Source organism: Sapajus apella, unplaced genomic scaffold (genome assembly GCF_009761245.1).
Source record: "Sapajus apella isolate SASKATOON/1434 unplaced genomic scaffold, GSC_monkey_1.0 scaffold38, whole genome shotgun sequence".
Taxonomy (NCBI): domain Eukaryota; kingdom Metazoa; phylum Chordata; class Mammalia; order Primates; family Cebidae; genus Sapajus; species Sapajus apella.
The window spans coordinates 21839609-21866766 of record NW_022436978.1 but is presented as its reverse complement, the minus strand read 5'-3'; the positions used below and the strand labels follow the sequence as shown (position 1 = coordinate 21866766).

At 35.2% G+C, this 27158-nt stretch overlaps 1 protein-coding gene across 3 annotated transcripts in view; it reads left to right on the top strand.

Moving 5' to 3' along the window:
* The window catches only part of PIK3CA (phosphatidylinositol-4,5-bisphosphate 3-kinase catalytic subunit alpha), a 95085-nt gene extending 69055 nt beyond the window's left edge, over positions 1–26030 (top strand). Inside the window, exons 11-22 of one of the 3 annotated variants that reach the window (XM_032298529.1) lie at positions 3633–3757; positions 4591–4672; positions 4966–5130; positions 5342–5445; positions 6423–6594; positions 10083–10189; positions 10709–10830; positions 11959–12037; positions 15239–15409; positions 15971–16088; positions 16187–16338; positions 20038–26030. In XM_032298529.1, the coding sequence (XP_032154420.1) occupies positions 3633–3757; positions 4591–4672; positions 4966–5130; positions 5342–5445; positions 6423–6594; positions 10083–10189; positions 10709–10830; positions 11959–12037; positions 15239–15409; positions 15971–16088; positions 16187–16338; positions 20038–20308 (1668 nt within the window). In that variant the 3' untranslated portion in view covers positions 20309–26030. The remainder of the gene's footprint in view (positions 1–3632; positions 3758–4590; positions 4673–4965; positions 5131–5341; positions 5446–6422; positions 6595–10082; positions 10190–10708; positions 10831–11958; positions 12038–15238; positions 15410–15970; positions 16089–16186; positions 16339–20037) is intronic. The other 2 variants (XM_032298531.1, XM_032298530.1) reach the window with 2 other exon arrangements.
* Positions 26031–27158: the final 1128 nt, after the last annotated feature.

The following is a 27158-nucleotide window of genomic DNA, read 5'->3' as shown; positions in this document are numbered from 1 at the left end:
TTAAATATTTATCTTTTTTTTTTTTTTTTTGAGTCAGAGTTTTGCTCTTGTTACCCAGGCTGGGGTGCAATGGCGCGATCTTGGCTCACTGCAACCTCCGCCTCCTGGGTTCAGGCAATTCTCCTGCCTCAGCCTCCTGAGTAGCTGGGACTACAGGCATGCGCCACCATGCCCAGCTGATTTTTTGTAGTTTTAGTAGAGGCGGGGTTTCACCATGTCGACCAGGATGGTCTCGATCTCTTGACCTCGTAATCCACCCGCCTCGGCCTCCCAAAGTGCTGGGATTACAGGTGTGAGCCACCGCGCCCAGCCAGAATTTAAATATTTATCTATTTGTCTAATCTTGGCCATAGCTTTGGAATCACAATATAACTAGTTTTAAGAACCATTAACTCTCCCTGATTTCTCAAAGGCAAAGGTGTCAATGCCAGGACAAGATGTCTGTGTTCATTGGTGTTTTTTTTACCCCAGTTTCCAAATATATTACTTTTTCTTTGGCCTTGTTGGCTACAGGTAATCCAGCCAATGAATTTTGGTTCAAGAAGCCTAAAATATGCCTGTCCCAGTAACAGTAATGGCAGCACCAAGGGGCAGCCTGATATATTGCACTTAAGAAGTTTATTGATTTATAGCTGCATTCTCAGTGAGGCATTCACCAACATTTTTTGTAAACCGAATTATCTTTTTTGCATATATAATTTAAAAGATACGAGTTTCTTTTTTGAGCAGTTCTCTTTGTAAGGTTTGATATTTGATGACTGTATTCTTTCTTTAAAAAACTTTTATTTCAAAGAAAAAGGAAATTTGCTATTTTATAGTGGGATAAAACTTCTCTTTTTCAGTTATAGTTTGTATCTATCAGAAACTTCTGTAAATCTAAGATACAATACGGGATCTTAGTTTTTCTGTATCTTAAATATTTTACTATTTCATCATCCTAGAAATTATTTCATCCATATTCATTATTTCCAACTATGCTAAAAAAGAATAAAAATCTAAAAGAAGGATGGAAGAACCTAGAAGGGTGGTGAAATACTGAAATAAATCATCACTATCACACCGTCCCCCAGTTTTCTTACAGCATTGCGCAGTGCCCTGCATCATCTTTTCAGAAGTGTAGAAGTCTGCAAACACTGTCTTTGTAATTTTTTGTTTCTTTCGTTGTTTTTTTTTTCAGGCTTTCCTTGGACACTTGAGAATTCAGAATTTTTCACTTTTCACCCAGAATGATGACAGATGAAAACTGACAGAGGAAGATATTTCACAAGCCATTAGATAAATCATAATATGAAGGCAAAGGGATAGATAGTAGCACTCTAGAGCAGAGTTTCCCAACCTCAGCACTGTTGATATTTTGGACCAAATAATTCTTTGTGGTAGGAGCCGTCCTGTGTGTTTAATCCAGGGTGTTTAGCATCTCTGACCTCTACCCTGCTGCAGGCCAGAGGTGCCGTCCTCCTGAGTGATGGCCATCAAAAGTCTGCAGGCATTAGCAAAGGTTCCTGGTAGGGCAAGGGGGCAAAGTCACCCTGGTTGAGAACCACTACTACAAACTCTACTCGTGCTGGAGTTTCTTATATAAATGAAACGTCAGGTGACAGTACCTACACTGTCTCTCAGTTGTCTTAAGTCTTCTCAAACTCAAGATAATGATGAGTAAAGAATATATTTCTCACGAAAAAAGGAAATTTGTATTCACATTCAGTTAGGCATTCCACCAGAATAACTTCATCACACAATATTTTGTGAAAAGAACCTGAACAACCTCATGTTTTACAATATTTTTTTCATCTTTTATGATATGCATCAAAATTTTCTTTTTTATTTCCTTGAACTTGTAAATCTACTTTGAAAATTTACTTGATACACTTTTTAAATGAACAAATGCTGAAGGTAGCTGTGTATACAGATGTGACTATAAGGAAAAAAATGATGTAGAAATAAAATAACTCTTTGAGTTGATTATTCTAATTGGTATTTACAACTATAAAAGTAGAAATGTTTTGCAGTTATAGAGGAAAAAAGATGGCTTCAACATTTATGAGAGCTGTCAGAGTTTTTAAAAGTATTGCATTTTGACAGTGTAGTTTCTAGTTTGACAATGATATTTTTATCTTCAAGACCAGGAAAATGTGGATAAAAATTCATTTTTATAATATTTGAATTCTTATTAAAATGATTAATAAAATTGTTTTCCCCATCACTTTATTCTTCTGAAATTATTTTTCATTTAAAATGTAAACAAAAATAAATAAACAGTAGTGACTTCTTTTCCTGATAAATCGAGGACTGAGTATGTATTTTCTCTTTCCTTGACCTTTGCAATAACCTCTTAGCTGGTCTCCCTCCTTCCACAGAGCAGCCATAATCATCTTTATGAAATACAAATCAAGTCATGGTATTTATCCTTTAAATAGTTTTCAATAAAAATAAAATCCCAACTTTATACCCTGGCCTGCAAGTTTTACATGGTCTGAATTCAGCTTGCATTTCTTCTTTCTCTTATCTGTTCCCCATCCGGCTCACTGGCTTTCTTCCTTCATAGCAAAGTAATTCTTTGGGGTGGGATGGGGAGAAGGAAGGCTTGCAGTGTTTTCTCCACCAGCAATAGTCTTTCCTAATCTTAGTGTGGATGGTTCTTTCATGTTACTTGAATCACAAATATTATGTTCTCAGTCATTCTCTGTTACATCATCCAGAGTACATTATATCAATTTTCCAATATTTTTCTTACTTGCTTATTTGACTTCCCATTATAACAGAGGTTCTGTTAGCGCAGGGTCTTTTACTCTTTTGTAATCCCAACAGCAAGAACAAAACAAGGTACATAGTACATACTTAATAAATATTTGTTGAACAGATATGTGCCAGTGATATTTCTTCATGCTGTTGAATAAATTGACAGCATAGAAACAAACCAAGTGACATGGATGGCTGCTTTCATTTCTAGCCATTAGAAATATTTGTAACCCACCCTAAGGGAGTTTTATTTGTTCACATAATACATCAATATGAACTCATTATTCAGTACACAGTTAATATATCTATATTTGAAGAGAATATACATTGCTTGGAATTTTTTTAAAATGTTAGTTTTAGTTTTCTAATATTCAGGATACAGTGTTTTAATGGGGGTGTTTCTTCATGCTTTTTTCCTTACTGATTTTTACTTTTTAAATTTCAAAGCCTTGCAGTGATCATAAGGAAATGTTCAGGCAAAGAACATGAAATTGTTTACATTTTATTTTAGTGTTTCTTACTCTCTTGTATCAGAAACATTCACAGTTAACAAGATCCTCATCCGGAGGAAGAGTAAAATGTATGTTCACTACCATCCTGTAGTGTCCTAATCTGGCCTTCTTGCTGGCTAACTTAAGCAGTTACAATTCTGTGATTGGTGTAATATTAACCAAATAAATTACTGAATTTGTTCCACAAATATTATATCTTAAATTGATTCTTTCCTGTCTCTGAAAATAAAGTCTTACCATGAGAATAAATTATCTTATAACAGTTAATTAGCAATGTAAAGTTTATTGAAAATTTGTTTCCTTTTTTTGTAAATTACTCATGAATCCAGAGGGGAAAAATATGACAGAGAAAACTATATGAGATATTATTTTATTTTACAGAGTAACAGGCTAGCGAGAGACAATGAATTAAGGGAAAATGACAAAGAACAGCTCAGAGCAATTTGTACACGGGATCCTCTCTCTGAAATCACTGAGCAGGAGAAAGATTTTCTATGGAGCCACCGGTAAGTGCTAAAATGGGGATTCTCTGTTTCTTTATTGCAGAGTAAAGAACTGAGCTACATTTTTACCATACCTATTAGAGTAAATAAACCAGAATTTACATTATTTTTAAATTATAAACATTGCCTTTTAAAAAAACAATGGCTGTAAGTTGATATTTGTAGAAATCATGCTACATTGGTAGTTGGCGCATTAAATGCTTTTTCTTACTCTGCATTCCTGATAGGACTTTCTTTAGGATTATTTAAAATACCCAAGTAGTTTTGGATCAATTTAGATGTGATTTAGTTGGTCTAGGTATTATAATTTGTAGGGGTTCTCTTTCATTTTTCTTTTTTCTTATGTTCCTTCAAAGTAATAGTATAATGCCTTATTTTCATTTATGAAGAAATTATCCTGCTATTGGTGATACTGGTATATTTAAATAAAGCAGCTGTGGTACATTTCTTCAGAAAGTCCATTAAGACCTAAGTTTTGTCCGTTAACAGTAAAAGTGGTGACTCTGTGATGCATTCATGTTGCATAAGTAGGTGAAAAGTATGAGCTATATAAAGAATGGTACAACATATATTCATAATTTTTCTTAACTATTAACTAAATTTAAGTACTTACAATCATTCTTTTCCTTTTGTGTTCTTTGCTATTATAACTGTTGCCTAAGTATATATGTAAATATATTTCCAACTATAGTGTTAAACACTGATGTCTTTTGAATTTTAAAAAGGATGGTAATGGTAAAAGTTTGGAACTTCTTAAAGATTGCATATTGAGTAGACGTATAAACCTTTTGAGTAGCATACAAGAATGTTTATTTTGTTTCGTTTCTCCCACACAGACACTATTGTGTAACTATACCTGAAATTCTACCCAAATTGCTTCTGTCTGTTAAATGGAATTCTAGAGATGAAGTTGCCCAGGTAAATATATGTTTGAGATTACTAGATAACAGGTTGTAAAAATTCAGTATGTCACTTAAATTGTTTTCTCAGAAAGTCTGCATAAACAAATGAAATAGACATAATAATAATGTCGTGTAGAAAAAATACCCTTAACATTATTTCCACAGATAAAACAAATTAGAACTGCAGACTCTAAGAAGATTATTTATCTAAACTATTTTTAAAATCAGAAGTTAAGCCAGTGTTTTGGACAGCTCATTGACAACTATCTTTGCGTTTTTACTGTGATTTACTGCCTTTCTCATACACAGATGTACTGCTTGGTAAAAGACTGGCCTCCGATCAAACCTGAGCAGGCTATGGAACTTCTGGACTGTAATTACCCAGATCCTATGGTCCGAGGTTTTGCTGTTCGGTGCTTGGAAAAATATTTAACAGATGACAAACTTTCTCAGTATTTAATTCAGCTAGTACAGGTAAAATAATGTAAAATAGTAAATAGCGTTTAACTAAAATAATTTATTCCAGATCCAGGCAACTTCCAAAAACCCTACTGCACCAACTAGTTTTATTCTTTAAAAAAAAGTTATTACCAGGAATATCCACTTTCCTTCTGAAAAAATTTTCTTTAGATCAGCCACACAGAAACTGACCCTGATTGGTTTTTTGTTTTTTTAAATCACCTAGGTCCTAAAATATGAACAATATTTGGATAACTTGCTTGTGAGGTTTTTACTGAAGAAAGCATTGACTAATCAAAGGATTGGGCACTTTTTCTTTTGGCATTTAAAGTAAGTCTGATTATTTCCCCATTAAGTTCTTAAGGTACTTATTATTTGCTTTCTTAATAGATTTATAAATATGTATTACTTACATACTTTTGTTTTTGTTTGACTGGAAGAGTTTTCCTACTAGAAGTATTTTGTACCAGTGATGAGCTTCGCTTCAACTTTTGCTCTTAGAAATTTAAAAAGTAAATAAATTCAAAACTAAATTTTAATCATGAATGAGAGCTGAAATATTTTCAAAGATTTTTGTTCTACTTAAGTAAAATTTCCTAGGTCCAGATGAATATTGCCATAGTTTACACTGTGTGTGTGGATTAAAATATTGCAAAAAAAAAAAAGGAAAAAAATTTTTACCTTGAAATTCAGAACAATAATGTCAAACTCCCATGGTTCTTACAAAAAAAACTAATTAAGAATAAAAAATGTAGAATGTGATATATCTGGTAGTGAAAAGTTACAGGTCTTAAACTGTATAATTTTTCATAAATTTAGAAACAAATTTATATCTAATATGATATTTTAAGTGTTAAAATTTTTAAATGGAACCTGGAAGTTAAGTTGAAAACCGGAAGCATGGACGTGTGTGTCAGAAAAGTCAAACAGCATCCACTGAGCGCTTTGCCCCTTCCCGCTTCACCCCTTCCCGCTTCATCTGATTATTTTTGTGCCCAATTTCCTTTTTCCATGTTTTTATATCTTATGCTGAGATTAGTCAATGAAAAGTTGTTGAAATAAACCTAAAAACTAGATGTTTATTAAATCACATATTCGGGAACTACCTGAAACTCATGATGGTTTTGCTTCTAAATTACAAGTTTTGAATCATTTTATTATTAGTATGATTGTAACATTTATCGGATTTCGAAAATGAGTGTTTAAATTTTTTAGCAAAGATTATTTGTATACTCATTTAAGACTATATATATATATATATATATATATATTTTTTTTTTTTTTTAAACGTTGCACAATTCTTTTAGATCTGAGATGCACAATAAAACAGTTAGCCAGAGGTTCGGCCTGCTCTTGGAGTCCTATTGTCGTGCATGTGGGATGTATCTGAAGCACCTGAATAGGCAAGTCGAGGCGATGGAAAAGCTCATCAACTTGACTGACATCCTCAAGCAGGAGAAGAAGGATGAAACACAAAAGGTGTGTGACTCTAGCTTGTCACTCTTTATTCATAGCTAGTCTCTTTTCATTGCCGTGGGACAGAGTTGTGGAGAAGCCCAGTGTCTGTGTAGATCATGGTACCTGGAATCAAGCAGATTAGGATTTGGACCCAAGTTCACGGCCTCTCAGCTGTGTAGTGTTAGACACGTTATGTGGGCTCTGGAGACTCATCTTTGTCTGTAAAATGGGAATAATACCTGCTTCCTAAGGTCATTGTAAGAATTAAATTACATGAGATATGCCAAGGACCTGTCACAATCCCTGGAACATACAAGGTGCCCAGTAAATGTTAACTCCCTTTACTTTCCCTTCCTTTCTCTTATACATGTCCCTAAGTATTTAAAGTTGCTATTTCCTTATTCTGTCATTTACCCTTTTTTTTTTTTTTTTTTTTTTTTTTTTTTTTTTTTTGAGACGGAGTTTCACTCTTGTTACCCAGGCTGGAGTGCAATGGCGTGATCTCGGCTCACCGCAACCTCCGCCTCCTGGGTTCAGGCAATTCTCCTGCCTCAGCCTCCTGAGTAGCTGGGACTACAGGCACGTGCCACCATGCCCAGCTAATTTTTTGTAGTTTTAGTAGAGACGGGGTTTCACCATGTTGACCAGGATGGTCTTGATCTCTTGACCTTGTGATCCACCCGCCTTGGCCCCCCAAAGTGCTGGGATTACAGGCTTGAGCCACCGCGCCCGGCCGTCATTTACCCTTAAAATGAGTGGAAAGAAGTTAATTTTTACATTGCCAAGTTTAAAATGGATTTCAAGTCACTCAGTAACTGTATCACACACTCTAGTCATCTGCAGCCTAGCTTAGTATAACTAAGGAGTGGAAATACAACGTACACTTTCTTTTTTTTTTGAGGCAGGGTCTCACTTCTTTGCCCAGCCTGGAATGCAGTGGCACAGTTTTGGCTCACTGCAGCCTTAACCTCCTGGGTTCAAGTCACCCTCCCACCTCAGCCTTCTGAGTAGCTGGGACTATAGGAGCAGGCCACCACTCCCAGCTAATTTTTGTATTTTAAGTAGATACAGGGTTTTGCCTCATTGCCCAGGCTGGTCTCCAACTCCTGGGCTCGAGTGATCGACCCGCCTCAGCCTCCCAAAGTTCTGGGATAACAGGTATGAGCCACTGTGCCTAGTCCAGTGTAAATTTGTTTATGACCTTTTACTACACCCTATTCTTTATTCAATCCAATCCACCACATCCTAATTCACCACCACTTACACTAAAAAGGAAGCTTGTTCCTAACCGCTAGTGAAATGAAAAAAAAAATCATTTATTATTGAGTCCTTAAAGGACAGAGAATGTAAATTAGCAGTACTGAATGAATTTTTCCAACATCTCTATTGCTAGTACTTGAAGGAAAGAAAATTTAAAAGAAAGTTACTGTAGTGATGTAAATGTCATACAGTGTGTGAGTTGGTTTTATTGAAGTGTGATATATAAATTCAAATATAGGATGTTAGAAAATAATTGTACTCTTTCTTATACTGGAATTTATGGTCAAGAAGGGACTAGACTTCCCTGGAAGAACAGCATGTATTGCATTTATTACAATGCCCAACTGTAATTGAGCTAAGAAAAAAGAAACTACCTTTTAGATACATTTGTAAAGACAGATGTTCCTCAACTTATGATAGAGTTATATCCTGATAACATAAGTTGAAAATATCTTAAAGGCAAATGGGTGTTTTGTAGACATGATGGGATGCAAAAAATATAAAACACAATATCCAGAACTGCTGGCCACACAGTGCAGGGTAGAGTACTGGTTGTTTACCCACGTGATTATGTGGCTGGCTGGGAGCTGTGGCTCGCTGCTGCCACCCAGCATCTCAGAAAAACACTGTGTTGCATATCACTTGTCCAGGAAGAGATAAAAGTTCGGAATTGAAGTATACTTTCTACTGAATGCATGTTGCTTTTACACCATCATAAAGTTGAAAAATCGTTAAGTCAAACCACTGTAAGTTGGAGACCAGGTGGTTGGAGACCAGCATTTCTTCTAAGCTGAGTTTTTATATCACAAACTGGCTATGATACAGTGGATTAATTAGGAACATGAAGTTCATTACTCAGGTCATTATTGACTTAAATGAGATTCTGATAGGGAACTAGAATTACAGTCAGAGAAACATGAGCAGTTCCTTTGAGTGGTTTTGTGTTTGGTCGTTAACAGTGAGTGATAAAATACATGAAGCACTGTGCTAACATTAGAGCTGCCAGTTATAGAAAAAGAGATGTCTTTGGCCGGGCACAGTGGCTCACGCCTGTAATCCCAGCACTGTGGGAGGCCAAGGCAGGCAGATCACCTGAGGCTGGGAGTTCAAGACCAGCCTGCCCAACATGGAGAAACCCCATCTCTACTAAAAACACAAAATTAGCCAGGCGTGGTAGCACATGCCTGTAATCCCAGCTCCTAGAGAGGCTGAAGCAGGAGAATCACTTGAACCTGGGAGGTGGAGGTTGCAGTGAACCGAGATTGCACCACTGCACTCCAGCCTGGGCAACAAGAGCGAAACTCTGTCTCAAAAAAAAGCCTTTACATGAACAAGAGCTATCTAGATAGTGATTACTAGTTTTCTAACCATTCATTTATACATAACAAGAAGAAAAAAAACTTTATTATTTAAATTCCAGCATGAAAATTAATTTATTATGAATTCCTAGCTCCTAACCGCTTTTCCACCCCTACCACATTTTACATTTTCAATAGGTGTAGGTTTCCTAAAATAAAATGCCAACTATTGTGTGATAGCTCAGCAGTCTGGGCTCTGGTTTGAATTGAATGAAAAAGGATATTGCTTTGTAGCCACTTACTAAAACCTGAGTATAGCACAAGACTCCAGGTAACAAATGTTTTTACAAGTTCCTTTCCCAACCATTTATTTTAGCCTCTCTAGACCACTTCTACCCAACAAAAAGAGTATGAATGTGTTTTCTTCAAAGTCTAAAAGTAAGATGATTAAGCAAAAATAACATGATCTCCTTCATTTTTTCCTCTAGAACACAGATCAGCAAATTTTCTTAAAGGGCCGGATAGTAACTGTTTTAGACTTTGCAGGCCTTTGTCGTCTCTGTCTTAAGTATTCAACTCTGCTATTGTGTAAAAGCAGCCAATATGTAATGAATGGGTGTAGCTATATTCTAATACAGCTTGAGTTTAAAAATTGGCAGCTGAGCTGCAGGCCACAGTTGACTAGCCCTGCTGTACTGCCAAAAGCCCTGCCACTATCCCAGGCCGATTTCATCTTCGTACAGGAAGGTGCACCGTGCTGCCGCCTTGCTCTGTCCCTGAGTGCTGCTGCTCCGTGTTGTAGGAACCCTCCTTATTAGAAGGCAGGGGTCTAGGGTGTAGATTCAGGACTGTACAGCATGGGGTTCTCATGTGTAAGAGAAATTAGCAGTCAGTTTTACCTTCTATGAAATCAGTTTCTTACTGTTACTATATGCTTTTTTAAAAAATCAGGTACAGATGAAGTTTTTAGTTGAGCAAATGAGGCGACCAGATTTCATGGATGCTCTACAGGGTTTTCTATCTCCTCTAAACCCTGCTCATCAACTGGGAAATCTCAGGTACTTCCTGGGGGGGTTCATTGATACATTTAAATAAATACCTTTTCTGGATAAAATCTTGAGAGAAGTCAAAATGTCTGTTATAATTAGAATGTTCAGTTTTCTATGCTTCTCTCTCTCATTCTCCTACCCTCAAAATAAGAGTAGTCAATTGTCTCAAGTTCAGTACTGCCTTTATTTAGAATGAGTTTTTACTACTTAAATAAGAGAGTTTAAAACCTTCTGTGGCCAGAATGTTTGGTATCATAGGATAAGAAATGAAAATGTAGTATCTTTAAAACTAATGATATATCTCTATCTATTTGTTGGAAATTCATATGTAATCATATAATAACTTTTAAAACTTTTAGTATTTATTTTTTATACTCCTTAGAAATGAATGCCTAAATAAAAATTGAGAAAGTTTTAAATCTTTGTACCACTTCAAAAAGCTATATTGTGTCTCTATTTTAAAATAAATGTGAGGGTAAAATAATAATAAAGCAAAGGTGCCTAGTAAAGTTTTTAACTATTTTAAAGGCTTGAAGAGTGTCGAATTATGTCCTCTGCAAAAAGGCCACTGTGGCTGAATTGGGAGAATCCAGACATCATGTCAGAGTTACTGTTTCAGAACAATGAGATCATCTTTAAAAATGGGGATGGTAAGGAAGAGTATTAATGAGCTTGTGATGCATGAATTCAGCTGTTTTTATACACAGGATATTTATGAACCATGAAAACTATTGAAAGCCATTTAAGGAATACACACATGATAAAATACGTAATATTAATCAGATGTCTTAACCTTTGCAATATGCATGTACACTCAATGAGAAGAAAAGAAGTACTAAGTTTAGATCAGAAGTCCTGAAATCAGTTTTTTGTTTTTTCTTTTTCCTGTTCCCTGCCTCCAACCACCTCCCGTGGACCTGTGTAGAGAAGTGTTCTTGTTTTGTTTTGTTTTTTTTTTTTAATCAGTTTCTAATTATCATTTGCTTAGCTGTGTGAGTATCCATTCATTCCATAAATATTCTATGTGGTAGGCCCTGGGATTTTAGCAGTGAACAAAACAGAACCCCTGCCTTCTTGGAGCTTACAGCTTAACAGAGAAAAGAGGGACCTTAAAAAAATAATTACAAAAATAAAATTGCAAGCATGGTACAAAGAAGAAGGGTAGTCTGCTAAGGAACCATATAAAAGAAGGTACATACTTGGAGGAAAAGGCTATGGGAGCAGTGAAGGAGGGTCATGGATGGGTTTTCAATAGGAAATGACATTTCAGCAGTGAATTCTGTTGATCCCGGTATTTAATATAGACATGTTTAAGGATTCAGAAAAATAATTACTATAAACGTTTTAATTAAAGGTTTTGTGAGATGCATGCTCACTTACTCTACGTTGTTATTCAAATATGTTTACACAAAGACTTTAGAGATGGATTTAAGAATCAGAATATTAAGAGCCGTTTGTAGTGGTGCATGCTTGTGATCCCAGCTGCTCTACAGGATTACTTGAGCCCAGGAGTTTGAGACCAGCCTGGGCAACATAGCAAGACCCCATCTTAAAAATTATACATAAATTACTTTAAGCTATATAAAGGCTTTGAGTGAAGCTATGCACTCATTTATAAATTTTTTAAAAAGAAATTAGAATATTGCTTTCCTATAGTTTCTTCTGAAGAGTACATATAGCTATATTTATTTGTCTTTCATTTGAAAACCATGTGATGGCGTGATCCCCAAATTTGCATTTGTGGCATTAAATGGTGATACATATTATTTGAATTTCAGATTTACGGCAAGATATGCTAACACTTCAAATTATTCGTATTATGGAAAATATCTGGCAAAATCAAGGTCTTGATCTTCGGTAGGTAAACCAGTAAGGAAACCTGTATGTTGAAAGTTATCCTGAAAAAGTGAACTATTAATAATTATAGAAGCATATAGAGGCATATATCTAAAAAGAAATGCATGCCATAGTAGTTATCCATAGGATTACACTATAGTACTTTGATGTATCCTCCTCTTACTTGACTTAGAATAGCTAATTATACTCAGCTAAGTAAAAAGAGCTCAGAAGCTAATAAATACTCTGCAGCTGCCTCTGGAGTGTCCCATTAGGAGCAAGACAAAGGAAACACACAAGACCCCTGTCTTCATTCAGAAGTTTTGTTTAAAAGAAAACACAACTTCTGAACAATTTTATCATGGAAATTTTCTAATTCTAAAACTGTATAAATCCTCAAATATTGGAATCAGTTTTGCAGTAAAATTATGCAACCAACTAAGCTTAGAGTTTTTACCAGTCTGTTGGTTTCTATAAAACTTTCCACAATATCAGTATTATCACCCAGTTTTCTGTCATGCTTCATCTTCTCCTAGTCATTGTTGCTTCTAAAATGTTCTTCCTTATCCAGCTTGTCTTTTTGCAAATCCATAGTCATTCAGGCAAAGCCCACCCTCTCTGAAAGTACTTTGTCCTCTAGAGGATATTAAGCGTCAAGTCCAGCCATGACAACAGGGTACATTTAGTAGGAATTGCAGGTAACAGCAGACAAGGGCTTATTTGTATGCCTCTTACACATTTTAAGAGTAGCTAGTATACAAAAAAATGTATCAGTGACAAATAGTAGTACCCTTGTATGCAAAGAAGAAAGTGGACATTTTAAGTGACCTGCTAAGGCACAAAATTGTCATCAACTTCAAATCCATAACTCCTGATATGTTGCTTAGCCCTGCTGCTTTCCAAAGATGGTTAATGTTGTATAAATCAAATTGCCTTTTTTGGTGTAATTTCCTGTGTCGTGAGAGAGCCCGGTGCCACGTCCCCCAAAGGAATAGACTGTGAAAAAGATTGTAGAGCTAAGGAAGAGTAAAGGTTGTAACTATGTAACCCTGGTAATTACCTTGTTTAATTGTAAATTAGTGACTTGGCAAAAAAGTATCCAAAGTTAAGTAAGATGATTAGAAATATTAAGGGTTTTTTAGTCTTATGATATTTTCTGAATTTTTTTAACTTAAATACAAGTAAAAATTTTTATTTCAAGTTTAACTTTAGATTAAAATTATTTAAGTAAAATCATAGCAGCATTTTTATTTATACTTGGCAAAACTATAATTCAGACTCGGGTTTATTTTAACCCTGCTTGTTTTTTTAATAGCAAGACTTAGAAGACAATTGAATTCTTTATGAGCATGTTCACTAAAAACATAAAAGAGAGAATGAGCACGAATGCAACCTTAAGAAATTTCTGTATTTACCAGGTAGAAGAAAAGCTTCTGTAAGAGAAATGGTCAAAATAAGTAGGGGTACTAGAAGAAGTGATTCACCAACAATTTGTAGGGCCAAGGGCTTCAGGGGGTTTAAAAGAATAAGGTCTATGAAAAAGCACTTGGATTTAGTGACTCATGATTAAGTTTACTCCCTAGAGTGGTAGGCATAGAAGCTAGGCTACACGGAATTCAGGAAGTACATGAAAGTAAGTGTGGACTGTTTTAGGAGTTGAAGAAGTAAAGGAAAAGTGAAAAGAATGGGGAGAGCTTATGAGAACAGAGCAAGGAAAACCAAACTTTGAGTACCTGCATGTCAGTCTGGATGTTAGGTGCTTTCTTCATTGTCTCTTTAAACCCTCACATCTTTGCACCCTTGACCATATGTCCTGTTTAATTCTCCACGTGAATAAATGGAAGGCACCTCAGAGAATTTGCATCCCCAGGTATTATGATTGTATCAAAGGAAAACATTTGCGGGATTAACTGAGTTGTGAGCTGAACTAGCGGCTGTTTGATGGAACATGATTTTTACTTTAAAAATAACTAATAGCCAAGCTATGGTTGCAAGACATGGGTATTTGGCAGACATTTTCTTGAAAATGAACAATATGTGCCTGTCTCTTTGAAGAAAACAACTGTGATAGTATTTGTTGCCAATGATAAAATTCAAGCTTGCAACAAAAATTTCATTTGGAATTCAAAATTAGAATTTTGAAAATTCTAATTTTTAGTATCGGCCACTGAACCTAACAGAGTCCCTAAACTTAACAGCTTTCTGATGAGATTTTTGGTAATATTAACAATTGCGGTTTTTTTAGTATGGTATGATGAAAAGTGTCAACATTGGGAACATCTGCAAACGGCCCTGCAGGATACTGTAAAATCAGAATGTGCAAAAGATACGTTCAAAGACCAGGAAGACAAATTGATTTTAATGTAACAGTATGAAAAGTTTATTGATACGGTTTCAGATTCCATTTTGCAACTTGAGAAACTATATCGTGTCAAGTTTTGGAATACTATCAAAGAAAAATATCACAATTATCTGAAAAGTCTATTATAATACTCCTTCTTTTTCTACCTACCTATCTTTCTGAGGCTAGATTTTCTTTATATACTTTAATTGAAACATTGCATTAGCTTGCATACAAAAGCATATATGAGAATCCAGCTGGGTATTATGAAGCCAGACATTAAAAAATTTTTCTAAATGTGAAAGAATGTCATTCTTCTTACTAAATTTTTTAAATGCATTTTTCGATTCATGTTATTTATACTAACTTGTCATGATTTTTTGCATTTAAATGAATTAGTAAATATTTAAAATTTTATTTTTCCTGTTTCAATTTCTAACATCAGTAGATGTAATTCACATAACTGAAAGCTCTTTGGGATCCTCAATAATTTCTATGAGTGTAAAGGAGTCCTGAGACAACAAATCTGAGAACTCCTGCCCTACAGTTTTATTTCCATGTTAATTAAACATCTTTAAATTCCCCTGTATTTTTAAAGCCATAAATGTTTGTAAAATTTTCATTGTCATAATAATTTTCTTAATGCTTTTCTGATAAAAATTCAGTGCTTTCTCAGTTGAAGGTTATAATAAATGATGACCGGTAACTTTGATGATTATTCCAGAAGTGTGTTTATTACACCATAAAAAGAAAATTCGGTAAAGGCAGTAAAGGTCTTACATGACAGATTTGCAAATAAAATACTCACGTTTTAGGCTATTAAAATATTTGCTGTTTTAAAATTCCATCATTTAATTGTAAATGTGTTCCTCCTCTTTCAGAATGCTACCTTACGGTTGTCTGTCCATCGGTGACTGTGTGGGGCTTATTGAGGTGGTGCGAAATTCTCACACTATTATGCAAATTCAGTGCAAAGGTGGCTTGAAAGGTGCACTGCAGTTCAACAGCCACACACTGCACCAGTGGCTCAAAGACAAGAACAAAGGAGAAATGTGAGTGTTATTCTTTCTTCCTATGTCAATCTAAGTTTTTGTTAGATGAGTCTGTCAGTGTTTGCGTATTCCTCTGAGTTAGACCAGAGAAAACAATTGTACTTTCTTTGGAAAAAAAATATGCTCAACCTTTGAAATATTTGAGGTTAATGGATTTAAACAGTTATAATTACTTTTAATTTGGTAAAATCCTATACATTCATTTTCTGTATTAGTATGTAAAATGTATTTTATTGCTCATTCTTTTTAAAACAAATTAACATTGCATATTCAAAATTTTATTTCTAATTCATTGTTAAAATGATTGGAAAATAATTTTAATGACATGGTATTTTTTCACTATGACAAGAATTATTCTTTGGTCAGTGAACATCTGGAAATTTCCTTAGAAACCCATGAAAACTTTACAGTCTCAAAATCTTAGAACATAATGACTTTGTTCCCTAATGTCAGTGCTTGTCTTCATTGTTTCAACAGACATGTGCACCCTCTTTTCCCAAGTTAGCCTGAATCCCTCTGTATTTCCTTACTACTCATGAGGCGTTGATTTCTTCTTTGTAGATACGATGCAGCCATTGACCTGTTTACGCGTTCTTGTGCTGGATATTGTGTAGCTACCTTCATTCTGGGGATTGGAGATCGTCACAATAGTAACATCATGGTGAAAGATGATGGACAAGTAATGGTTTTCCCTCTTTAAAATGTTTTGGTGTATTAATTCAAGATGTTTTGTATCTGCATATGTCAAACTATAACATAATTTCTTATTTTTGAAAGCTGTTTCATATAGATTTTGGACACTTTTTGGATCACAAGAAGAAAAAATTTGGTTATAAACGAGAACGTGTGCCATTTGTTTTGACACAGGATTTCTTAATAGTGATTAGTAAAGGAGCCCAGGAATGCACAAAGACAAGAGAATTTGAGAGGTGAGCTCAAGAAATTAAAAGCACAAAATAAAGAATTCTGACTGCTCTATTAGAAACAATCAATATTTTTCAAGCTGTTTCAAAATAATAAATGTTGGCTGGGTGTGGTGGCCCACGCCTGTAATCCCAACTCCTTAGTAAGAACACCAGGCTGGGTAACATAGTAAGAACTCATGTCTACAAAAAATTAAAAAGTTAGCCGGGCATGGGGCATGCACTGTAGTCCCAGCTACACAGGAGACTGAGGTGGGAGGATCACCTGAGCCCAGGAGGTTGAGGCTGCGGTGAGTGAGCCGTGATCACAACCCTGTACTCCAACCTGGGCAACAAAGTGAGACCCTGTATCAAAATAAATAAAATAAAATAATAGATGTTCTTTTACACCTTTAGCAAAAACTATTTTTTGTTTGTTTTTATTTCAATAGCTTTTGGGGTACAAGTGGTTTTTGGTTATATGGATGAATTCAATAGTGGTCAAGTCTGAGATTTCAAGCATACCTGTAACCCAACTAGTGTACATTGTCCCCAAAATGTACTTTTTCTCCCTCATTCTTCCTCCCACCCTCTCCCTTCTGAGTCTCCATAGTCCATTATATCACTCCGTACGCCTTTGTGTACCTAGAGCTTAGCTCTCACTTACAAGTGAGAACATACTGTATTTGGTTTTCCATTTTTGGCCTCCAGTTCCATCCCAGTTGCCATAGAAGACATCGTTTCATTCTTTGCTGTGGTGGAGTAGTATTCCGTGGTGTATATGTGCATTTTCTTTATCCACTCATTGGTCAGCGGGCACTTAGGTTGGTTTCATATCTTTGCAGCTGTGAATTGTGCTGCACGCATGTAGATGCCTTTTTGATATAATGACTTCTTTTTTTCTGGGTAGTGGGATTCCTGGACCAAATGGTAGATCTGCTTACGACGTTTAAGAAATTTCCATACTGTTTTCCATAGCAGTTGTACTAATTTACATTCCCACCAGCAGTGTATAAGCGTTCCCTTTTCACCCTATCCATGCCAACATCTGTTGGTTTTTGACTTTTTAATTACAGCCATTCTTGCAGGAGTAAGGTGGTATCTCATTGTGGGTTTAATTTGTATCTCCCTGATGATTAATGATTTTTTTTCATGTTTGTTGACCATTTGTTTATCTTCTTTTGAGAACTATTTATGTCCTTAGCCCACTTTTTTTTTTTTTTTTTTTTGAGACAGTCTCACTGTCACCCAGGCTGGAGTGCAATGAGGCAATCTTGGCCCACTGCAACCTCCGCCTCCTGGGTTCAACTGATTCTCCTGCCTTAGCCACCCAAGTAGCTGAGACTACAGGCACACGCCACCATGCACGGTTGATTATTGTATTTTTAGTAGAGACAGGGTTTTACTGTGTTGGTCAGGCTGGTCTTGAATTCCTGACCTCAGGTGATCCACCCGCCTCAGCATCCCAAAGTGCTGGGATTACAGGCTTGAGCCACTGCACCTGGCCTTAGCCCACTTTTTGATGGGATTATATGTTTCTTGCTCATTTGAATTCCTTGTAGATTCTGGATATTAGTCCTTTGTTGGATGCATAGTTTGCAAATGTTTTTTCCCATTCCATTGGTTGTCTGTTTACTTTGATGATTATTTCTTTTGTTATACAGAGGCTTTTTAGTCTAATTAGGTCTCATTTATTTCATTTGTTTTTGTCGAATTTGCTTTTGGGGTCTTAGTCATTAATTATTTTCCTAGACCAATGTCCAAAAGAATTTTTCCTAGGCTATCTTCTAGAATTTTAATGGCTTCGGTCTTAGAGTTAAGTCTTTAATCCATCTTGAGTTGATTTTTGTATAAGGTGAGAGACAGGGATCCAGTTTCATTCTTTTACATTTGGCTAGCCAGTTTTCCTAGCACCATTTATTAAACAGGGTGTCCTTCCAATTTATGTTTTTGTATGTCTGAGATCAGCTGGTTGTAAATTTTTTGCTTTATTTCTGGGTTCTCCATTCTGTTTCATTGGTCTATATGTCTACTTATATGAGTGCCATGCTGTTTTAGTAACTATACTTTTTTAGTATAATTTGAAGTCCAGCAATGTGATGCCTCCAGATTTGTTCTTTTTGCTTAGTTTTGCTTTGGCTATTCAGGCTCTTTTTGTTGGGTTTTACATTAACTTCAGGATTGTTTTTTCTAACTCTGTGAAAAATGGTGTTGGCAGTGTTTTGTAGTTCTCCTTGAATAGATTTTTCACCCCCTTGTTTATTTCTGGGTTTGTTTGTGGTTTTTTTTTGGTTTTGTTTGTTTGTTTTTGTAGGTAAAAGGGCTTGTATTCTTCATTTGATTCTCAGCTTGGTCATTGTTGGTATATAGCAGTGCTACTGATTTGTGTTCCTTAATTTTGTTACCTGCGACTTTACTGAATTCATTTATCAAATCTAGGAGTCTTTTTTTTTTTTTTCTTTTTGAGAGACAGAGTCTTGCTCTGTCACCCAAGCTAGAGTGCAGCGGTGCAATCTCGGCTTACTGCAACCTTCACCTCTGGGGTTCAAGCGATTCTCCTGCCTTAGCTTCCCAAGTAGCTGGGACTACAGGCGTGCACCACCACACCCAGCTAATTTTTGTATATTTTTTTAGTAGAAATGGGGTTTCACTATGTTGGCCAGGCTGGTCTTGAACTCCTGACCTCAGGCGATCTGCCCACCTCAGCCTCCCAAAGTGCTGGGATTACAGGTGTGAGCCACTGCGCCCAGCCTAAATCTAGCAGTCTTTTGGAGAACTCTGAGGTTTTCTAGGTATATAATTATATAATGGTAAACAGCGATAGTTTGACTTCCTCTTTTCCAATTTGGATGCCCTGTATTTCTTTCTGTTGCCTGATTGCTCTGGCTAGGATTTCCAGTACTATACTGAGTAGAAATGGTGAAAGTATACTTCAGGGGGAGTGCTTTCAGCTTTTCCTATTCAGTATGATATTGGCCGTGGGTTTGTCATATGTAACTTTTATTTTGAGGTAAGTCCCTTCTATGCCTAGTTTGTTGAGTGAAAAACTATTTCAATGTTTTTATTTTTATTTTTATTTTTGTATTTATTTGTGTGATGCTGTGAAGGAAATGGAAAAGGAATACAATTTAATTTGTTGAGCCAATTAAGGCCTAAAAATAACCCTTAAACTTCATAATACATTAAATGTTTTTATTTACTGAGGTTTAAATAGTCGGACTCCACCTCTGTATTGACAAATAATGTATAGTGCTTAATACATTTTTTATTCATACAATTTGAGGAAAGTCAGTCAACTATAATCGCCTTGTTAATACCTAAATTTTTTACCACCTTATGGTATATTTTTAGACTATATCAGACTTTAAAGTACTTTTTAAAACCTATAAAATTCTGCTTTGTCTGTAACTCAGTCCTGACTCTAGCCTAAGCACTATTTAGTATGAACCAATTTGTACATTTTATACTTTTTAACTCCTGATGTACCAGGCATTGTTGTAGGTGCTGATAATAAAGCAGTTTTTAAAAAGTCCTTATTCTCATGGAGTTTACACTCTAGTGGGGTAAAGGGAATCAAAAGATGTTGGCAAGAGAAATGAGAGAGGAATGCTGTTTTTTATAGCTTTGTCTACGAAAGCCTCTCTGATTGTGTGACATTTGAGCAAAGACCTGAAGGTATTAACCTCATATGCTCCATACTGACCAAACTGTTCTTATTACTCATAGGTTTCAGGAGATGTGTTACAAGGCTTATCTAGCTATTCGACAGCATGCCAATCTCTTCATAAATCTTTTCTCAATGATGCTTGGCTCTGGAATGCCAGAACTACAATCTTTTGATGACATTGCATACATTCGAAAGACCCTAGCCTTAGATAAAACTGAGCAAGAGGCTTTGGAATATTTCATGAAACAAATGAATGACGCACATCATGGTGGCTGGACAACAAAAATGGATTGGATCTTCCACACAATTAAGCAGCATGCACTGAACTGAAAAGACCGAGAAACTGAAAGCTCACTCTCTGGACTCTACACTGCACTGTTGATAACTGTCAGCAGGCAAAGACTGATTGCATAGGAATTGCACAATCTATGAACAGCATTAGAATTTACAACAAGAACAGAAATAAAATACTATATAATTTAAATAATGTAAATGCAAACAGGGTTTGATAGCACTTAAACTAGTTCATTTCAAAATTAAGCTTTAGAATAATGCGCAATTTCATGTTATGCCTTAAGTCCAAAAAGGTAAACTTTGAAGATTGTTTGTATCTTTTTTTAAAAAACAAAACAAAACAAAAATCCCCAAAATATATAGAAATGATGGAGAAGGAAAAAGAATGATTTTTTTTTTTTGTCTTGCAAATGTTCTATGTTTTGAAATGTGGACATAACAAAGGCTGTTATTGCATTACGTCTAAGTAAACTGGAGTTTATGTTAAATTATATAAGATTGGGAAAGAATGAAAATTTCTTATTTTTTCATTGCTGTTCAATTTATAGTTTGAAGTGGGTTTTTGACTCCTTGTTTAATGAAGAAAAATGCTTGGGGTGGAAGGGACTCTTGAGATTACACCAGAGACTTTTTCTTTTTAATAAATCAAACCTTTTGGTGATTTGAGGTCTTACTGCAGTTTTGGAAGCAGTCACAAATGAGACCTGTTATAAGATGGTATTTTTGGGTTTGTTTTTGTTTTTGTTTTTTCTGGTCAGTATTTAAAGGATCTTCTTTCCCAGGGAAATTCTGGGCTCCCACAAAATTAAAAAAGAAATCACAATAGAAAAAGAATGAGCAGGAATAGTTCTTTTTCCAGAATTGTACAGTATTCACCTTAAGTTGATTTTTTTCTCCTTTTGCAACTGAACTGAATACATTTTTCATGCATGTTTTCCAGAAAATAGAAGTATTATTAATGTTATTTAAAAGATTATTTTTTTTATTAAAGGCTATTTATATTATAGAAACTATCATTAATATATATTCTTCATTTCCATGATCTGGCCCATGGTCATGCCTTGTTTTGCACCCAGATTTTTCATTGTTTGTAGCAGCACAGTCAGCTTTCCTCTTGGTCTGTAGATGAGGCTCAGGCACTATTCCGTTTATACCCATAACCAGTGTATAACTGCTTAAGGAAGACATAAAACTTAATCCTCTTTCCTTCTATTTCTTCACGTGAAGCCCCCATCTTCCATTCCCTTTTATAGTTGAGAATGTCTCAATCATATGAAATTAACACAATTTATACTATCTTCCTGATTCCTTAAGCCCCTCTACTGAGGTATACTCATGAATAATACTTTAAAATATGGGAGATAGAAACCACGAACTTTTTACCTTTTTAAACTACTTACCCATATCTCCAAAGTAGGACATTAACCCATTTTAAGATCATGTTCCATTCCCAAGTAGTCAGGGCTCACTCTCCAACTTCATTAAATACTATTTGAGCGCAGGACACATTATTAAACATCTTGAAAAACATTAACCCAAGGTGTAGAGGCTACTGCTAGTCATCATCATTCTAGAATCTCATATTTTACTCTGTATTTGAAATGAATGATTAATGTCCTAGGAAATTAGCTTTAGCAGACGTCCAGGTGCCACATAAAAAAGTGCAATCATTATTGACAGTTTTTTAGATTAGGCATATTATTGGAAAACAACTTTATCAAGAGTGAACATTGTATACTCTAGTAAAAACAGCATCAATTTAAACATATTCGTTTATGAAATTGTTACCTATAGCTGAAGTCTTGAGTAGTGAACAAGGGACTCTAATACAAATACTCTTAGTATCTGGTTATCTTAGATTCCCTTAAAGGGCATAATTATTGGAAATTTAGGTACTTCACTAAAGCATGTGTATAATATTGCCAACAAGAAAAATAAATTCGAAGATTAAGGGAACTTATTGCTGCCAACTGTCTTGGAATAAACAGAATTTAAACTCTGTTTTCAGCAGGAAACCAGAAAGATTTTGCAGTTATAGAAGATTTCATAACTTATTAAAACTTACTAACATTTTGTGTTGTTTAGACATAGGCAGTAGATACATACTAACATCCCAGTCTTTTCAATATCAGGGATAAATTACAGGAAAACTCAGTAAAATGGTACAAATCTGAAACTCTGATGGTAGAAACTTAAGATTTAACAGAGAACTGTGTTTTACCCGAGTGCCAAAAATGCCTTGAGCCTCCTTGCACAAAATGTACCATTTTTGCATTTTTATAACATCAGTGCAAATAGTTGTTTCCCGTCTTCCTCCCAGGACCTCGCCACCATCAAAACACACAAACCACATGGCCTAGTTCATCATTTACATATATTTTCATTACTTATTACAACCAAATTCTATTTGAAGAAGTGTAGACAAATTCTATAAAGACTATAGATTGTGACCTAACTAAGAAAGAAATAAGGGACACAGAGGCAAAGAACCAAACACTGAATTAAATGCTACATGGGTGACTAAGATCTGTTTCAAGTCAGAGATTATATAGCCACTTCCAGGTACTTGGTACCAGAGGTCAGGTCCTATCTACAGCTGACTATCCTTGTCCTTGGATATGATGTAATTGACTGTTGGCTCTACAGTTTCATTGGCCCACTTAAGAAATATTTCCTTCAATAATTATTTTGAGAAAAAGTCTAAAGAAAATAATAAAAATAATTTTAAACACATTGTAGTAAGAAATGACTGTTCAAAAATTATGCTTTCACTTTCTACCATATTCTCAGCTATACAAAACCATTTATTTTGAATATTTTTAGACTACTGTTAATTTGAAATCTGTTCATCTTATTGTGGAATTTGTTTCTTTTTTTTTTTAAATGTTTCTAATTGGATTTTTAAAAGAAGAATGGAATTTGGTTGCTATTTTACGATAGAACCTAAGCTTTTTGGTGGTTCTTAGTGTCCTACGTAAAACTTAGTGTCAAAGTAATCAACTTTGAGATTTTCCCTTCTTTTCTGCTTTATATTAAAAGCCCATTAGAAAGTGGGAACCTGGTGAAAATATAATGAATTGTAAAATATTTTAATGTGTAACTTTTTCAACTGTGAAACTATTGATTTTTTGATGAAAACAGCTGCTGATAAAGTATTTTGTATAAAGTGTAGTTCTTACTAATCAGGAAAATGATGACTTGATTAGACTGTATATGCCCTCTTGGATTTTATTTTAAATGGATTGGTGATTTTCACATAGGTAAAACACAGTCCATCTGTATTCTTTTTTCCATCAAAAATCAAGTGATTTGGAAGTATAAAAAAATTGTGACCAGCCTATTTGAAAGGCATCATGGAAATTTCACGGCACATGACATGGACTTTTTTTTCTTAATGATGTAAATCTGTTTAATTCATATTTCGATCAATAGCCCATGCTTTCCAACTCTGAAGAAATTTAATTTCCAGCAGTATTTTACAGTTAGCCTGTTAACTTTTTCTGAATATTTAAAGTTCCTCTTTTTTCTACGTCTGCACAAACTGCAGACCTGGGCTGGACCCACATACTCAAAGTCCACCTTAAGAAATTATTTTGATGTCCAAGACATCACTAAAATACATCAGTTCAAAGATAATATGTGGTGTTAATAGATTGTGGTGCTTTACTATTTAAAGACAACTTTCATACTTCAGATGCTTTTGAGAAGAGGGGAATGTGAAGGGAGGGGCAGAACAGGGAGGAGCTGTTTGAATGAATTACATTTTTTACATCCATCCTGCTCATTTGGGGCATGTCTAAGAGAAGGCTGAAAGTTGTGAGTATATCATATGCCATGCAAGGATTAACTTCATCATGGATGGGACTGTGAAGGCTGACCTGTAACACTCAGCACTGACAGCATCCTCAGATGATAATTCTTGGTGACAAAATAATACAGCTGGGCTGTTTTTTTAAGATATAAACCCAAAACCATTTCTAATTATTACATTAAAAATTGTAAATATATCTATGTGCCATGGCCTGGGAAGCCTGTTTTCTTTTTTCACAAATATTATTTTTACTCTGTGAAAAGATAGGGGTTTAGCTCAAAGTATCTGTGGTACTGATAAAATTGGATTGGTAACACTACCTCAGACGAAAAACAGGAAAAAAACAGATGAGTCACAATTCAATATGTCAGGCTCTGATACTATAGAAATTGTGCAGATCACTGAATTTTTTAGATTTATAAAGTCAGAGTTGGCATGCCTTGTTTTTAACAGTATGGAAGACCATAAGAAAAAAACTGGGCTGAAGTTTAATCATTGTTCCAGCCATTTGAAAAAGGCAGTAGTTCAAAGAGGTTCCCAAATTCGGCATTTGAAATTCATTTTCTCTCTCTCTTCATTAGTAGTGAATTTGGTGTGTATATACTTGCACACGATTCTGTTTGTATACACGCTGCTTGCTTAGCCTTAGTCAAGAGGATCTTCTATAAAAGGTGTAAAGAAATACCAAGGTTCTAAAATTCAGAAGAGTTTAGACTTTATTAGGAGTCTCCCAAGTTGGGACATTGGTCTTTAAATAAATTTATTTCATTCACGTATTCCACTTACGATTTTGCACCTCCTTTTCATGGGGGCAGCACTGGCTTGATTCCAGGTATGTTAATACTCCAGCCCTGGTAGTTGGCATCAAGTGACAGGTGTGAGCCATAGGGAGATTTTCTGACTTAGTTTTTACACAACTACATATTAGAGTTTTAGTGGAGAACAAAGTAAAAGTAGTCATTGTGCATATATAGTAGTTAGGTAAATGACTTTTGCTACCAACAGTATACTGCATTCCTCATGTAGGTAAGTACAGAAAAGGGTTTCAAATGTATTTTGTTAGCCAATTAAAGTCTATGGATCTATCTGCACCCTTATTTAATCTGTCACTACAATAATTCTGTGGTTATGCTAAGAACCGTGTATATTTTAGGTATTATGATTCTTGTCAACTTTTCCAGGTTAGCAAGGAGGCAGAAAACCTTCATTGTTTCATATTAAAATATAATTAGACCAAACTTAATTCTAGTATGAATTTCCAAAATCGTGATCTATTTCATTTTTATCTTGTTTTTGTTTCATTTTTAAAAGTCCCTTGTTCGATTTAGTTTATGTTCCTAAGAGTGGCTGGAGAACTCGGCCTTCATCTGATTTCGAACATGTTTTTGGCTCTGGAACCCGAATTTCAAATGAAGTTAATGGTTTCAGTGTGGTTCAGTCCTCAGACCAAACTGGGCTGAGTAAAATCTAAAAGAATATACCCTCTTGGAACATAACGTTTTAATACTGTGGGGAATGTGGCACTGCCAGAAGAAGTCAGCTAACGTCAGATGTTCACTTGGAAGCTTTAACAATCCAAGCTACCCTTTTCCGCCCCACTGATTGTAACAAGTTTATTTCTCTATATTTTGTCATTCAGTGAATTGAAGTCCTGTGGTATACTGCATTCATTACAGGAAAAATGTTTTTAATGTCCTTTTAATGATGGCCCAAAAAGCATTTGACACAGCAAGATGCATGTGTTATTATATTGAGAATATAGAATAATAACAGTATCACTACATTTGAGACCTCTTCCCAGTCTTGCTGTTCCTAGCAAGACGTTTGGCCTGTGGCTGCACTTACTGTCTGTGCTCATCAGAAACTCTCAATGCCTGCTTTTCTTTCACTCTGCAGTCTGTAACATCACGCTGTTTATTAAAAAAAAAAAAAAAAAAATTACTTTGACTTGTGTGCAAACAATCCTTAATGTACTAGATAAGCAAAAAATGGTGATAATTCTCTTTTGCCATTCCTTTTGAAAAGTAAGTCAGTGTTGCTAATAATCAAAATTTAGCTGAATTTGAGTTCTTTTCAGTAATGAGTAAGAACACTTGATTGAAAATCTGAAGCTATTCTACCTTAAAAGCCAACTTTTCTGCCCTGGTAAAGTGATGAATATTAGAGAAATGTATGTTTAAATATTTACTTCCTTTAAGCATAAAGAATTAAATGCTTGTATTTTAAGCAGAAATATATGTATATACATATGTATGAATGTATGTGTGTATATGTGATAGGTAAGTGGACTTTTTTCCAAGTCATTGGAAGATCAGAACCTAGAAGTGAAAGTTAAGCTAGAAGGAAACTGGTTTTGCTTTCAGTTATCATAAACATTGCAAAAGGTAAGGGTGGGCTGCTTTTCTTTGACCAATAATACACATAAGCATTAACAACTTAGTATTTCTGAGCAATAAAACAAATGATTACGTAAGTTTTATTTATTTGCCAAATGGTTTAAATAACTTTGAATTGACTTTGTTCTCCAGGGATACCTCTCTTTGCTGAAATGAATCAGGTAGCTCCTATCTAAAAGGAAAACTGTGGTAACTGAAACACACGCTTTACATCTTAAATTAGCAATTTTGAATTTGTTAGGAAAAAAAATCCCAATAATTACATATTGTTAGGCAGAAGTCAAATCTACAAAGAAATGGAATAGAGATGCACCCTTTAAGGAAACAATAGAATCTTGATTGAAATGTGCATGCATATAAAGTTCATGTATACATAGATATTTTATTACAGAGAAGTCTCTGGTATACAAAATAGTTTACCACAATCTTTGAAAAAGCAGGTTGTGGGCCTTAAATGCATATCACATTTAACCAAGAGAATTGGGGTGGGGGCAGGGAAAATGAACTGCAGCTCCCTGTCCTAGCAGCCTCTGTACCAGCTGTCCGTGAAAGTGCCAGGGCTCACTGAATGTCACCACTTAGCAGATTTTTAAATAAATGATCTAGGCCGGGCGCGGTGGCTCAAGCCTGTAATCCCAGCACTTTGGGAGGCCGAGGCGGGTAGATCACGAGGTCAAGA